Source organism: Balaenoptera musculus, chromosome 5, assembly GCF_009873245.2.
Source record: "Balaenoptera musculus isolate JJ_BM4_2016_0621 chromosome 5, mBalMus1.pri.v3, whole genome shotgun sequence".
Classification (NCBI taxonomy): Eukaryota; Metazoa; Chordata; class Mammalia; order Artiodactyla; family Balaenopteridae; genus Balaenoptera; species Balaenoptera musculus.
Window position 1 is genome coordinate 140,218,817 of NC_045789.1, and position 14,548 is coordinate 140,233,364.

The 14,548-nt window shown below is 56.6% G+C and overlaps 1 protein-coding gene across 1 annotated transcript in view; it reads left to right on the forward strand.

Annotated features, from left to right (window-relative positions):
* Positions 1–13,209, forward strand: part of RNF212 (ring finger protein 212) — a 28,141-nt gene extending 14,932 nt beyond the window's left edge. The window contains exons 9-12 of the mRNA XM_036853753.1: positions 1,976–2,039; positions 11,888–11,957; positions 12,839–12,972; positions 13,131–13,209. Coding sequence (XP_036709648.1) covers positions 1,976–2,039; positions 11,888–11,957; positions 12,839–12,972; positions 13,131–13,168 — 306 coding nt within the window. The 3' untranslated portion in view covers positions 13,169–13,209. The remainder of the gene's footprint in view (positions 1–1,975; positions 2,040–11,887; positions 11,958–12,838; positions 12,973–13,130) is intronic.
* Positions 13,210–14,548: the final 1,339 nt, after the last annotated feature.

The following is a 14,548-nucleotide window of genomic DNA, read 5'->3' on the forward strand; positions in this document are numbered from 1 at the left end:
TTGGCAGGTGCTGGTTCCCCGGAGGGGGTGACCCACGTGTACAGTGAGGACGTGCTTGAGCCCGTGAGCCGTGGGGAGGTGGCACTGCGGGCAGCAGGCGGGGGCCTCCAGGGCGTGGCCTCCAGTGAGGACGTGGCCCCGCGGAACCCCGAGGGGCTGCGCACGCACACGGCCCCACCATGCCTTCCTGGCGCGGGGCCTGGGCCTCTCCAGAACGCCCGTCCTCTGGCGGCACGAGCTCCCCGCAGAGCGAGGTGTGTGGAGGAGGCCGTGACGCAGCGCGCAGTCGCGTCCCACAAGCCAGCCGGGTCACATTACGGGGACTTGGTGGCTGATGGGCCGGTGGAGGGCAGGAGACCCACCCCAGAATGCAGCCCAAGGTCGGGCCCCTCCCTGGCCCTGGCTGCCCTGGTCGGGTGTGGTCCCGCTCTGCCACATCGGCCCAACCACCTGGCCGTCCACGCGGAGACGTGCTCGCAGCCGAGCCGGGGTGACCGTTGAAATCCTGAGGGCAGCCGAGTACGGCTGCCAACAACCCAAATTCTCGACAGCAGCTCCCAGGCGCAGGCGCGCGCGAAGAAGCGGGTCCTGTGGGGGCCTGTCTCGGCACCTCCGCTTCCTGGAGTTGCGCCCGCGCCCTCCCCCGGCCTGGGCCGCGGCCAGCGCTCACCTGCGTCACAGCCACCGTCCTGGACACGCTGCATCTTTAAACTCTTCCTGCTTCGCCTGTTACTGGAGCCTCCCCCAGACAGGCGCTAACCCGACAGGAGTGATTTCGTCTCCGCTCTTTGATAACTTTTCAGAGTTGGCCTGTGCTGGACACTCGTGGCCTGACGTGTAGGACAGGCCGGAGGTGGGGGGAGGGGCGGGGGCCGGTGCAGAGGGGCCGGGGAGGGCGGCCGAGCTGGAGGGAGGCCCTGAACGCAGCAGAGAAGCAGCAGCAGCAGGAAGGGCTGTGAGGTCAGGCCCTGCTCACCGCGAGCCACGGTAAAGCCACGGCAGCAATGGGATGAGGGCACCCTGAGCAGTGAGCGTCCCCAAGCCAGCCCTGCCGTTCTCGCGGACCCTGGAGAGGCCCTTGCCTTGGGCAGGATCCTGGAGTGGGTGGGCCGGGGAGGGAGGCCAGAGGGAGGGGAAGCTGCTCCGGTGGGTGGGCACCAGCCTGCCAGGCAGTGCGACGCCGTTTGCAAAGCGTTCGAGGGTGGGGCCCAGTCCCTCCAAGGTCAGAGTCTTGCCAGCAGGCATGAGCCGGAGGCAGGGCCGGGTGGGGACATCTGCAGAGGGTGCCCTGAAACGAGGCCGCCGCCGAGCTGGCGGGGAGGCTGCGTGACAGCGGAGCAAAGGACCGTCGTGGGCGCGGGAGCTGGGAGGTGGGCCTGAGGTCGCAGCAGGGGCACAGGTGGGGCGGTGGCCAAGTCTAGGGCCCCAGGAAGGGCCAGGACGGGCTTTGGAGATGAAGAGACGGGCACAGAAGCAGCGCCAGGCCTGGGTTCCTGGCAGTGGCTGTGTGCCCCGCCCCAGGTCCCACCGCGCAGTTAGTTAGAGGGGCGGCTCCGGGGGCAGAGCGGGCGGGATGGGGCGCCGCCTGGCGGATGCTGCCGTGTGCGTGGCGTGAAGCAGGCCTGGCGCCGGGCACTGCCCACCAGCCCTAATCATGCCCGTCAGCATCTGGATTTCGAGGTGACAAGACGCTTCCCAAATGAGGATTTACTCAGGATTTTGAAATTCCTAACGTCAGCCAAGAAGTTGGTTTACTTTTCCTCTTCGGAGACTCTTGAAAGCACTTGGTGGGTCCTTCGTCCACCCACCACCGCGGGCCCCACCCGCTCGGCCGCATCCCCGCACAGCACGAGGCCAGACAGGAGTTTCTCAGGCAGATGAGACCGAGGAGCTGTGTTCTTCGCAAATGAGGAGGTTCTTTCCTCCTGAGTGACAGCTCTGGAACGTTACCAATTGTTTTCTTCTTACTACTTAGCGTGAGGTCGCCCCTGGCCTGACAAGGATCTCTCTGCTCAGCCCTCCTCGGGATGGACGCATGGGTAAGTGGAGACCCGCCGCCTTGCCCCGGTCCACACGTGCTGAAGGACTTACCCGGTGGGTGTGGGTCCGTGTGGAGGCACGTTTCCCCCAGAACGGGCCCCTCCTGGCTCCATCCGGGGCACCTATGGGGCCCCACCTGACCCAGCACAGGGGAGGCGGGCCCTCGTGTCCTGTCTCCTAGGCCTTGAACAGGAATCCTAGGACCTGCTGTGCTGACTGGTGCTTGCTGCAGTGGCTGCTGGGTGAGCACCCGGGCCCTTCCCCGGGGGGTCAGCGTGAGCCCGCCCGCCTGCCCAAAGCACTAGGCTGTGGCGCACGCCCCATCCTCCACCCCAAGTCTCTCCCTCACCAAACTCGGGCCAAGTCCCTGGAAGTTTCCTCGGTGTCATCATGGAAATGTTTACATTTGAGATAAATGCTTATTCATTCTTAATCGTCAGCTCTTCTGTTTTCTTTCTTGCCGTTGCTTCTTGCATCTCCGTCCTTAGATTCATTTTTTTTCTTGCTGAAGTTGAGATTCTGATAGTTGCCTCTGAGGTGTAGGTTTTCTGAGCCGCATCTGTCTAGGGCCTCTTGGTGCCGCCCTTGCACCTGAGCACCTGGCTGGGGCTCGATTTGCTTCTGCACTTTGGCATCGCTGCTGCGCCTGCCCCTTCCTCCCTTCCCCTCCCCTCCCCTCCCCTTCGTGGGTGCTGTGCTCCCAGCCTCAGCTCACAGGTCAGGCCTGTGTCTTCCTGTCTCCCTTCCCTGCCCTCCCCTGGGATCCCAGGCCATCTGTCGCTCCAGGGCCCTTTCCTCTCATGCTTCCCACCTCCATCCTCCTGTGCAGCTGGAGTGTCCGCCCGTCAGGGTTCCCTTGGTTTTGGAGGTGGCGTTTCCCCTGGGCGCTGGGGTGTCCTGTGGGCGTCAACGTCCTCTCCGCCCTCGTGACTAGCCCAGTGTCCCCGCCTTGTGCCCCCACCTTCATGCTGCCGTGCGGGTGTGGGTTTCAGGTCAACGTCGGCAGGTCTGCGGGGCAGAGCCCGGCGCTGGGAGCATCTTTCCCTCAGGAACCGGGGGTCTGGCAGATATTGAATGTAGTTCCCTGTGCTGTTACAGTAGGATCTTGTTGTTTATCCATTCTATCAATATCTTGTAACGACCTAAAATGGAAAAGCATCTGAAAAAGAATATATATGTATGTATAACTGAATCACGTAGCTGTACACTTGAAACTAGCACAGCACTGTAAATTAACTATACTTCAGTGTTTTAAAAAACAAAAATGCAGTTTAAAAGAGGAATTGAAATACTTACATTGAAAAGCATTTAGAAGGCAACACGGGCAGACTGGCAGGAAAGAGAATGAGGTGCAGACAGTAAATAGCAGGATGGCAGGTGCAGGTGCACGTCAGCCGCCCAGTACCCATGAGCAACCGGCCACACCGGTGAAGAGATGCCCCGCGTGCTCCCCACGAGAGCCGTGCTTGAACTACAGCAGCACAGACACGTCCCAAGTGACAGGACACCGTGCGTTTGGCAGCCAGATGAGGGCTGGGGTGCGGTGTGAGTATCAGAGAAACAGACCAGGACGAGGACGGTTCTGGAGGCCAGGAGCAGAAGGGACCCCTCGTAACAGGATGTCAGGAAGACACACAATTACAAATGCTTATACGCCTGACAGCAGAGGAAAAGCTGCCAATGGAAAGAAGAGCCGACCATCCAGTCTTGGGAGCTCGGTGCTCTCCCCTCAGAGGTGGAAAGCTGTGAGGGAAGCAGGAATGAAAAAGACACGAGACACATAGGGAAAGAGCAAAGCGGACACGCTGACGTAAGCCACAGACGGCATCGGGTATGAGTGTGCAACAGAGGCAGAGACGTCAGACTGCTGCACACTGTCTGCAAGGGACACATCTCGGACCCAGAGGCACAAATAGGCTGAGACAAGATGACGGACAGGGTGCATCAAGCAAGCCAGCCAGTACAGAGCTGGAGCAGCTGTCTTCACATCACACACACAGGTCATAAGATAGGAAACGTCTCTAGAGACGGGCATTTCATGATGATTAAAGGTCCATTTATCAGGAAGACATAACCGTTAGTGCAAACACGCCACAAAAGAAAGTCCCCAAACGCATGAGGCCAGAGTTAAAAAGAGACTTAATTCAACACATGATTTGAGCATTGCAATAGCCCACTATCAATAGTCGATGGGACAACTAGACAATTGATCAGAGAGAAGATGAGAGACTGCTTATCTGACAAACGCGACGCCACCAGCAACAGCGGAGTGTGCAGTCTTTCCAAGTGCAAATGGGACATTCTCTGGAAAAGATCACACGGTGGGACACAAAACAGGTCCTGATACTTAGGACTGTTCATATGGAGTGTATTTTGGGGCCACAATGGAATTAAATTGGAAATCAACAGAAAAAAATTCTGAGAATAAAATATTTGGAAATTAAACAACACAATTATAACTAGCTTATGGATCAAAGAAAAAACGTCACCAGTGATATCAGAAAGTATCTTGAACTGAGTGGAAGAAAATACAGTGTACCAAATTTACAGGATGCAGGTAAAGCGGAGCTTAGAGGGAAATGTATAACTTTAAGTGCTTATATTAGGAAGGAGATCTAAAATCAGTTATCTAAGCTTCCACCTTAAGAAGCTACAAGAGAATAGAGTAGAAATCTACAAAATAGGAAACAAAAACAGTAGAGAAAACCAGTGGAACCTAAAGTTTATCCTTTGAAAAAATTAGCAAACTCTTGCCTAGACTGACCAAGAAAAAAAGAGAACACAAATTACTAGTATAAGAAATGAAAGAAGGAACATCACTACACATCCTACAGATAATAAAAGGATTATAATGAATATTATGAGCAACTCTGCCAACAAAGTAGATGACTTACATGCAATGGACAAATTCCTAGAAAGAGAGAAAATATCAAAACTACCTCAAGAGGAAATAGTAAGTCTGGGTAGACCTCTATCAAATAAAGAAGTTGAATTAGTAATTTTAAAATCTTTCCACAAAGAAAAGCCTAATTCTCATTGGCTTCATGGGTGAATTCTTTGAAACATTTAGAGAAGAACTAATACCAATCCTACATAAACTCTTTAAGAAAGTAGGAGAGGATCAAAAACTTCCCAATTCCTTTTATGTCAGTGGTATCTTAATAACACAGCCAAAGATAACACGGGGAAAAAACTGAACAATAATCTTCATGAATATTGGTGCAGAATTCTTTAAAAATATACGAGGCAATCAAATCTAGCAACATATAAAAGGATTTATATACCATCACCAAATGGGGTTTATCTCAGGAATTCAAGGTTATTGACATCTGAAGATCAATTAACTGTATTTGTAGAATGAAATACCTAAAAAACAAGATCTTTACAACAGAAAAAGAATTTGACAAAATTCCGCAACCATTCGTGGTAGAAACTATTAGGAGACACGCACTAGAAGGGCACTTCCTCAGTCTCATACAGAGCAGCCAAGACCCTAATGTGGGGAGGTGGAACCTTTTCCCTGGAGACCAGGAACAGGACAAGGATGCCCACAGCCGTCACGTCTACTTGCCTTTGTCCTGGAGGCGCTAGCGGAGCAGAAATTAAGGCGCATAAGTTGGAAAGGAGGAGGTGTAACTATTTTGTAGACAGCTGATCTTGCTGTAGAAGATCCCAAGGGGTCTGTAAGAATACTGTCAAGAATTATAAACAAGCTTGGGAAGGCTACAGGGTGCGAGATCCATATGCAAAACTCCGTCGTAATTCTGTACACTGACAACTGACAGTCCAAAAGTGAACGTAGCTGATCGTAACCATCAAGGTTTCCTTCTGGGCTTTCTGTTCTGTCGATGAGTATATTCCATCCTTCCTTTCATAAATGCCACATTATTAAGATTACTTGTGCTTTACGGTTAAGTTTTGAAATCAGAGACTTCGTTCTTAATTTACCGAAGTAATCTTGGCTCTTCTAAGGGCTTTGCATTTCCATATGAATCTTAAGATCCACTCATCAGAGTCTACCAAAAAAGCCTGCTGGGCTTTGATAGGAGCGCATCGGTTTGGGGGTGTTGCTCTCTCGACACTCCTGCGTCTTCCGGTCGGTAGACCTGACGTGTCTGCCTCTCCGCTTACCGGTCCCTGATTGACCTGAGGAATCATCGTTTTCAGTGTAGGGGTCTTAGGCGTTATCCATAAACTGGTACCCGAGTAGTGAGTTATCTTTTTTTTTTTTTTTTAATTAATTTATTTATTTTTTTGGCTGCCTTGGGTCTTTGTTGCTGTGCGCGGGCTTTCTCTAGTTGCGGCGAGTGGGGGCTACTGTTCGTTGCTGTTCGCGGGCTTCTTATTGGGTGGCTTCTCTTGTTGCAGAGCACGGGCTTTAGGTGCATGGGCTTCAGTAGTTGTGGCACTCGGGCTCAGTAGTTGTGGCACACGGGCTCAGGAGTTGTGGCTCGCGGACTCTAGGGTGCAGGTTCGGTAGTTGTGGCACATGTGGCTTAGTTGCTCCTTGGCATGTGGGATCTTCCTAGACTAGGGCTCGAACCCCTGTCCCTTGCATTGGCAGGAGGATTCTTAACCACTGCGCCACCAGGGAAGCCCCGTGTTGAGTTATTTAAAAAGCAAACATGAAAAAGTAGGGTTTACGAACCGGCACCTGCCCACGTACACTCCTCGTGCAGATATACCTGCCTCCTGCCCCCACCCACCACCCAGTCACAACAGCACAAGAGACACAGAAGGGCCGGGACAAGGACACACACAGGCCGATGAGACCAGGAGCCTGGGCCCCTCCCAGTCTGTACCAAGCGTACGGGCCCAGCCGCTCCCCATCTCAGCTGAAATGACAGTAACACTGCACTTAGGGAAAGCGAGACCCGAGCTAGAAACTAGGAAATGCACTCGAAGGGCCAGGGCCCCCGAGGAGCTTCTGGAGGACCCTGTGGAGGGGCGGCTGCAGGGGAAGCGGCTCCAGAATCCACTGCCGGCTCGGAGGAGGGCTGAGCAGGGTGCCAGGAGGGCAGGGGGCCCATGGCAAGGGCTCCGTGTGCACGTGAGCCCCGCGCTTGACCTCCACCCGAGACCCTGGACAGCACCCAACGCGCCTCGAGCCCCATCTTCCAAGGGAAACAGGACAGAAGCCACGCCTCCTCTGAGGGCCTGGGTGAGGCCTACACACTAGGGACAGGGGCCCTAGTGAGTGGAGACCAGACTGACGCCCACAGAGAACCCGGTCCTACACAAAGACCTCCATGGGCCAGGAGGGAGGCGAGGGTGTCAGCACTGACCTGTCAGGGCCCAAGGCCTTCCTTTTTTTTTTAAATTTATTTTTATTGTAGTATAGTTGCTTTACAATGTTGTGTTAGCTTCTACTGTGCAGCAAAATGAATCAGCCATATGTATACACATATCCCCACCATTTAGGACACTACAGTGCATTAAGTAGAGTTCCCTGTGCTATACAGTGTGTTCCCATCAGCTGTCTATTTTATATATAGTAACAATAGTACATATGTGTCAATCCCAATCTCCCAATTCCTCCCACCCCACCCCTTTCCCCCTTGGTATCCAAACATTTGTTCTCTACGTCTGTGTCTCTATTTCTGCTTTACAAATAAGATCATTTATATCATTTTTCTAGATTCCACATATATGCATTAACATATGAAATTTCTTTTTCTCTTTCTGACTTACTTCACTCTGTATGACTGTCTCTAGGTCCATCCACGTCTCTACAAGTGACCCGATTTCATTCCTTTTTATGGCTGAGTAATATTCCATCATATATATGTACCACATCTTCTTTATCCATTCCTCTGTTGATGGACATTTAGGTTGCTTCCACGTCCTGGCTATTGTAAATAGTGCTGCCATGAACACTGGGGTGCATGTGTCTTTTTTTTTTTTAATTTATTTATTTATTTTTGGCTGCATTGGGTCTTCGTTGCTGCGTGCGGGCTTTTCACCAGTTGTGGCGAGCGGGGGCCACTCTTCATTGCGGTGCGCAGTCTTCTCATCGCGGTGGCTTCTCTTGTTGCGGAGCACGGGCTCTAGGCGTGCGGGCTTCAGCAGTTGTCGCACGCGGGCTCAGCAGTTGTGGCCTTGCGGGTTCTAGAGCGCAGGCTCCATAGTTGTGGCACACGGGCTTAGTTGCTCCGCAGCATGTGGGATCTTCCCGGACCAGGGCTCGAACCCATGTTCCCTGCCCTGGCAGGCGAATTCTTAACCACTGCGCCACCAGGGAAGTCCGTGAGTTATCTTGATAGTGGAATTTTCTTTAATTTCAGATTGGGTACAGTTTGCATGGGGCATCTTTTCGTTCCTTGCTTTCGCCTGATTGTGTCTTTGAACCCAGAGTGTGCATCTTGTGGACAATGTGTGCTTGCATCCTGCTTGTAATCTCTGCCTCTGACTGGAGTGTTTAGTCCATTGAGTCAGCATAGTTATTAATAGGTTTGGATTGATGTCTGCCTCTTTGCCATGTGTTTTTGGGATTTTTTGTTTATCTGTATCTCCTTAACTGCCTTCTTTGGCATTAAATATTTTTAGTGCCCTGTGTCCCCTCAGAGCTGTGACTGCATTCGGAGTCAGGGGTCTCTAGGAGGTCAGCGCCGTCCTGAGGGTGGGACCTAATGTGATAGGATTCGTGTCCTCACGAGAGACGGCACGCGCGGGAAGAGGTCACGTGCGGACACAGCAGGAAGGCACCGTCTGCAGGCAGGAAGCGGGATCCACTGGATCACCAGGAGTCAGATCTGCCGGCACCTTGATCTTGGACTCCAGCCTCGGGGCCTGTGAGAAATAAACGTCTGTTGAAGCCCCAGCCTGCGGTGGTGGCGTGGCAGCCAGAGCGGACTGGGAGACTCGACCTTCCGTTGATATTTATGCTGTCTCTTGTTTTCTTGCCTCGGGAGTAGCCTCACGCCTCTTATCGGCCATCCAGCTGGATTCTGGTCAAATGCAGCAGCTTCGCCCGTGCAGTCTGTTTACTCGCTGCTTTGTGATGCTTTGTTTATGTGTAGCCACTTAGGTTACGTAGAACCCCAGCGATATGGCCTGTAATGACTTCCCTTACAGAAACTCACGTGTCCTAAAGATCAGGAGAGGAAACAAAAGCACATGTGCCCCTCCCGCTTGTCAGGTTTCTGGACCCACTTCCTTCCTGTGGAACCAAGTGCTTGTCGGTGGGTATTCCTTTCAGACCCAAGTACCGTTTTATTGTGGGGCAGTTTGGCCAGCTGTGAATTCTCCGAGTTTCTGTCACCTTTGAATGATGATGTCTTCATTTGGAGGATAATCTCACTGGGAAGAGAATTCTCAGGTGACTGTTCTTGGCACCTTGCGGGGTCCTCCTGCTGCCTCCGGCCCCTCCCTTGTTTCTGGTGCGGAGTCGCCGCCCTCAGCCGTGTCCTCGTGTGTGATGAGTCGCTTTTCCCCTTTGCTCTGAAGACTGTCTCTGCCCTTTGCTCACTGTGGCTTTGGAGGACTTGGCAAATTCGTCAGTGTGAGTCCTCTGTCCTCGCCCTTCTCTTCCAGGGTGGCCGTGGCTGCTCTGCGGGCCTGTGCGAGCTGGCGCCCGGGCATCTCTCAGGCAGGGCGGCCTCTCTGTGCTCAGTCTCTGCTCTGCACGCAGCAAAACTGTGCCCCCCCAATTCCTGCAGGGTCACCCCCGGCCGTGCCCTTTCCTCCTGCTCTCCACCCCCGACGCAAAGGCGCAGCTTCACAGGGGCCGCTCACGGCCCAGGCAAGGAAGCCCCCTTCCCAGGCAGGCGGCAGTGGGTGTCCGGGCACGGACGCTGTTGTCTGTCTTAGACGATGTCCTAAAATGGTCCCGTCTCGTGCTCGGTCTTGGGGAGGGGCTTCGCGGACTTCAGCTCCACCCAGCTGGAGGTCCCTTCTCGGCGAACGCTCCCTGGGTGAGTTGAGGAGCCGCGGGTGCCTCAGCCTTGCTCCCCTGCCGGTCTGTCCCACGAGCTTGTGCACGATGCCGACCCGTTCACACATCTCGGGCCGCCCGCCGTCAGTGCCCAGGTCTCGTCCACAGGACGCAGCCTGTCTGCCTGGCAGCACAGGGACACGAGTGTCCCCACATTCTCGACCTTGAAACTTACCCTCTTTGAATGTCAACATGTTTTGCATTTAAATTTTTCAATGGCAATCTTTCCAAGTGTGTTGAATCACACCGCTTTCCTGAACAGAGACCCGGCCCTGACTTGGATGTGTCCTGTTGGCTGTGGAGCCTCAGCCGGTCACTGGCTTTCAGTCAGGCTGCAGCACCGGCCCTGGGGGCGGCTCCTCGGTGCTGCCCGGGCCTCCTGCGGCGCCCGGGGTCACCGCCCTCAGGACCGAGAACTGCCGTGGCCCGTGGTTCTCAGGCAGGACCCAAAAGACCCCCTACTGAGGGCCTGGCACCCGCTGTTCCTGCGGCCAGAGCGCTGCCCGCACGACCCGTGAGGCCTCGGCGGCCTCAGCTGTGTGGGTAACCGTTGTCCCCATGAAGTCCTGTAAAGCGCACGTGAGAAAGTGCTGCTGCTGGCCGTCGTGGGGTCGCGCGTGTAGTCGCTGAACAGAGGATTGCACCCGGGACCCGTCAGGCGTGTGAGGCCAGCAGGTCAGGAGCCGCCGCCGTGCAGGAGGGAGAGGGACTCACAGCCGCCGGAGGCAGGCGGCACGGCCGCCGGGAGGGGTGAGGCGGAGGCCTGGGCCAGAGCCTTGGCCGCAGTTTTCAAGGGAGGAATGGCAGGGCCGCGGGAGAGGCTGGCAGGCTTGACGTTGGCTGGCTTGAGCATCTCTGTGGTCGCAGGTGTCGGGGCCGCCCCGCTTGTCTGAGGTCCGGCCGGGCTGATTGGGGCCGAGTGGGGCAGCGGATGGAGGAGGGGCTCAGAGCCGTCTCTGGATTGGCTGCTCTTCATATCACAGGCATGCCCCGCTCACAGGCAGACCAGTACCGCCTCTGGGAGTGGGCCCGCCCTGGCAGGGGCAGTGCCTCCAGGGTCAGCAAGGCCCCCAGACGTCAGACCCTCATAAAGTACAGAAAATAACAAACCCGATGAACGTAGCTGCCGAGATGGTTTATCCTCCTGGTTCTCAGCTGTTCTCCGGGGCTTTCTGAGGGTCACCTGCAGTGGGCACAGCCCAAGACAAAGAGATGAGACCCCCATTGCCCACCTCGTGCTGTGCAGCCTTGGGAAAGGCACTCACCCTCTCTGGTCCAGGTTCTTTGGTTATGAAAGGGGTACCGTGAAAGGACACAGAGGGAGCCTAACCTAAATGCTGTCTGCCCTTCTTTCCCTGGCTTCCTTCTGTTGAAACTCTCCAAACTTTAGATGCAGAGGAATTCAGGTATTAAAGAAGAGCAGTCTTTTCATGTCTGCTCCCTGGTGTGACTAAAGCATACCAGGGATCATTTACATCTTTAAAAGAAGCTTCTTATTAGCCCAGAAGCTGTCAACGGGCAGAAGTCGAGCCGTGTAAAACTCCTGCGGTCTGGGTGGAGGTGACACGGCGGTCCTGGCGCCAGGGGTCGCCCGCAGCCCCACGCTCTCTCTCTTGTCCCCGGAGTGGTTGTCAGAGTAACAGGAGCCAAGGCTTAGAGTGCAGGTCCGGACATTTATTGAGCGCCTGCTGCATACCAGGGGTGGCGCCCAACGGAGTCCGCGGGCAGTGTGAGTGTGGACAGCGGCTGAAGGTCAGCCCCGGCCGGTCCGGGCATGAGACCGCGCGGTCAGGACGGTGCACGTGGGTGAGAAGATGGGGAAGAGGGTGGGGTCCGCACCCTCCCGGGCGGGGGCAGGTCTCCACCTGTGGCAGGGATGGGGAAGCAACTCGTTCACTTCTCGCCCACCCCCAGGCAGCGTTGCCCACCGCCCTCAGCACCGCGGCCTGACACCGAGTCACCCCAGCGAGCCCCAGGCGCTCAGGTAGGGCCCGCTCGCGGCTCCTGGGGGGGGTGACAGGATTAGGTGGGGGCGGGAGGGACCCGCCCGTCCCGGCGCCATCCGCGGGCCCTGAGTGAGGCGGGGCCCAGTAGACCACGTCATGTTCTTGAAGCTAAAACGTAACTTAAGCAGGTGCCCTGTCGCGAAAATCCCCGGAAGAGCCATTGCGGCTGCAGGACGTTTTACTCCAGGACAGCCTGGGGTCGGCAGGGTTTCCTGAAGGGCAGGTGGCCGCTGCGGCCGGTGCTGCCCCCTCTGCCAGGTCAGGTCCCAGCGCCACCGCGTGCCCTTCCTGCACGCGGGGCCGGCTCCGCGCGGGGCTCCCTCCTCAGCGCTGGGCGCTCAGGCGGCGTCTCCGAAGGTGGGCCCTCCCCCGACCCCTCTCCCGAAGCCTGTCCACGCTTTGCCCCTCGGCACAGTCCAGCCGCTGGCCTCCAGACCGCGCGCCCACCGCCCCTCCACTCACAGAGCCACCCACCCAGCCCCTGACCACAGGCTGCGCCCGGGACCCCTGTGAGGCTGCCTGCACCCCACTCCACAGCAGGAGCCCGCCCCAGCTCCGAGCCCTCTGACTGTAACTTGACTCTTTCAGCGTCAGCACAGAGGGGCCCTGTGGGAGGGTCCAGCGATACAGGTCCTGGGCCCTGGTAACGGGCAGCAGTTCTCGGGGGCCCTGCCACGGTCACCAGGGCCCAGAGAAGCCCTCCCACGGGGCTGCCTGCCGTGCACTGCGCGTGAGCTGCTCCCGCTGTACCGGCGGCCCCAGGCTGGCCGCGCTGCCTTGAAAACCGAGAAACAGTCCACGCTTGAGTGACCTCGTTGCCGAAGGCGCGGGTGATTTTGTCTGTTGAATTTACCACTAGGATCCCAGCCCTGCAGACGCCCCGCGAGTGGCCCAGCCAGAGCCCTGCGACCCAGGCGGCAGGCAGAGCCGGGAGAGGGGCGGCACCCAGGCAGCCCCTCAGCATCTCGGGGCTGCTGCAGAGGCAGCATTTAGGTAAGTGCCGCGGGGAAAGGCAAGCGCTGTGTGGGGAGCAGACACGGAGCTTGGGGTGTCCCTGAGAGCTGCGTTTCTGAGCCTTTGGAAGTGGGCCAGAACCCAGCCGTGCTCACCTGTGCGCTCCCTGTGGGTTGTGCCTCTGCCGCTTCCCGCAGGGTCTGCCGGCCTCGGGGGGCTCGTGCACGAGCGATGAGCAGGATCCCGCCCGTCTGGACGTTGGCTTGGCGCCTGCCCGCAACATGTGCGCGTGTCCAGTGCCGTGATTCTGCGTTTTCCTGATGGAGCGACTCAGTGATACGCGTGAATAAAGTGTTTTTCGGACTCTCTTGGGGCAGCAGTGTATGATGTGTTTGCATTTGGTACCTTAGAACTTCCTTAGGGGTGACCATCCCCTGCCTCCTCCCTGCTGGGGGCTTCCAGCCTCGGCTCCTGGGTAGGCGAGGGGGGGTCTGGGCACTGAGCACCGAGGCCTGCGGGTGGCCACGTGGGTCAGACCCGCCCCAGGGCCGGGGGTGCCTTTCGTTGCCCAGGTGGGCCCGTCACGTGAGGCTCATCTGTCTCCAGACGTGGGCTTCGTGTGTGACTTCCCCCTGCAGGCCGATCGCGCCCTCCTCACCCCAGTGTCGCTCTGGACAAGGCCAGCTGGAAAGACGGTTAATTACGATCCTTCGTGTAGCAGTCACCTGGAACTTGCCCCCAGACTGCCGGCTCCTCTCACCGGGGTCAGGCCCGCGCCTGAGGGCGGGAAGCAGATGCCACGCGCTGTGCGCACGGGAAGCCGAGGCTGGGCAGGCTGCGCTTTGTAGCTTGTAGCCAGGGCGTTCCCCGCCCTCCTTCCCCGGGGCTCTCGGTGTGCAGCCATCCCTGCTGCCGGATAGCAAAAGTCAGCAGAAGTCGTCGAGCGTCAGAAAATGCTCCCGTGTTGTAAAATCCCTGGCCCTGTTGTGTCCCCTGTGTGCATCCAAGTCCGGTGAGCGTGAGACCTCAAACGGGAAAACGTAGGTGCGTGTGCAGAGCAGAGTTCACCTGTTTACCACTCGGCGGCAGGTGACGAGGGGGAGGGGCTGGCGGGAGCCGAGAGGGGACGCGGTGGCCACCTAAGAGGAGCCCACGTGGTGCCGCCCCCGGGCTTCCTGCAGATGGAGCGCTGGCTCCGTGGGATTGGGGCCTGCTCGTCGGTCCGCGGTTCTGAAATCCCACTCTTCCATCACCTCAACTCGCTTTTCAGACAAAAACTTTGATGCCACGTTTTTAGCATTTTCTGTTCTTTATCTTTGCTGTTTTTCACAGTTGAGCTTCAGTCCTATGGGCATCTGGTCAGCCTTTGTGCCCCCTGCCCCTTCAGCTCAGCTGACCACTAACATCAGTACATCCACTTTCCTTTTTCAATTCTTCTCATCGGAGAGGCAGAATTAAATAAAAGGTCCAAATAATAGCAGACACCTTGCTGTAGACAAAGGCGACGTCGCAGCCCAGCACCTGGTGTCACACCAGCTCAGACCCTCTGTCTGTGGACGCACGGACGTCCAGATCCAGCCTGGACGTTGACCGATACAGGGGAGTGTGAGCTGCA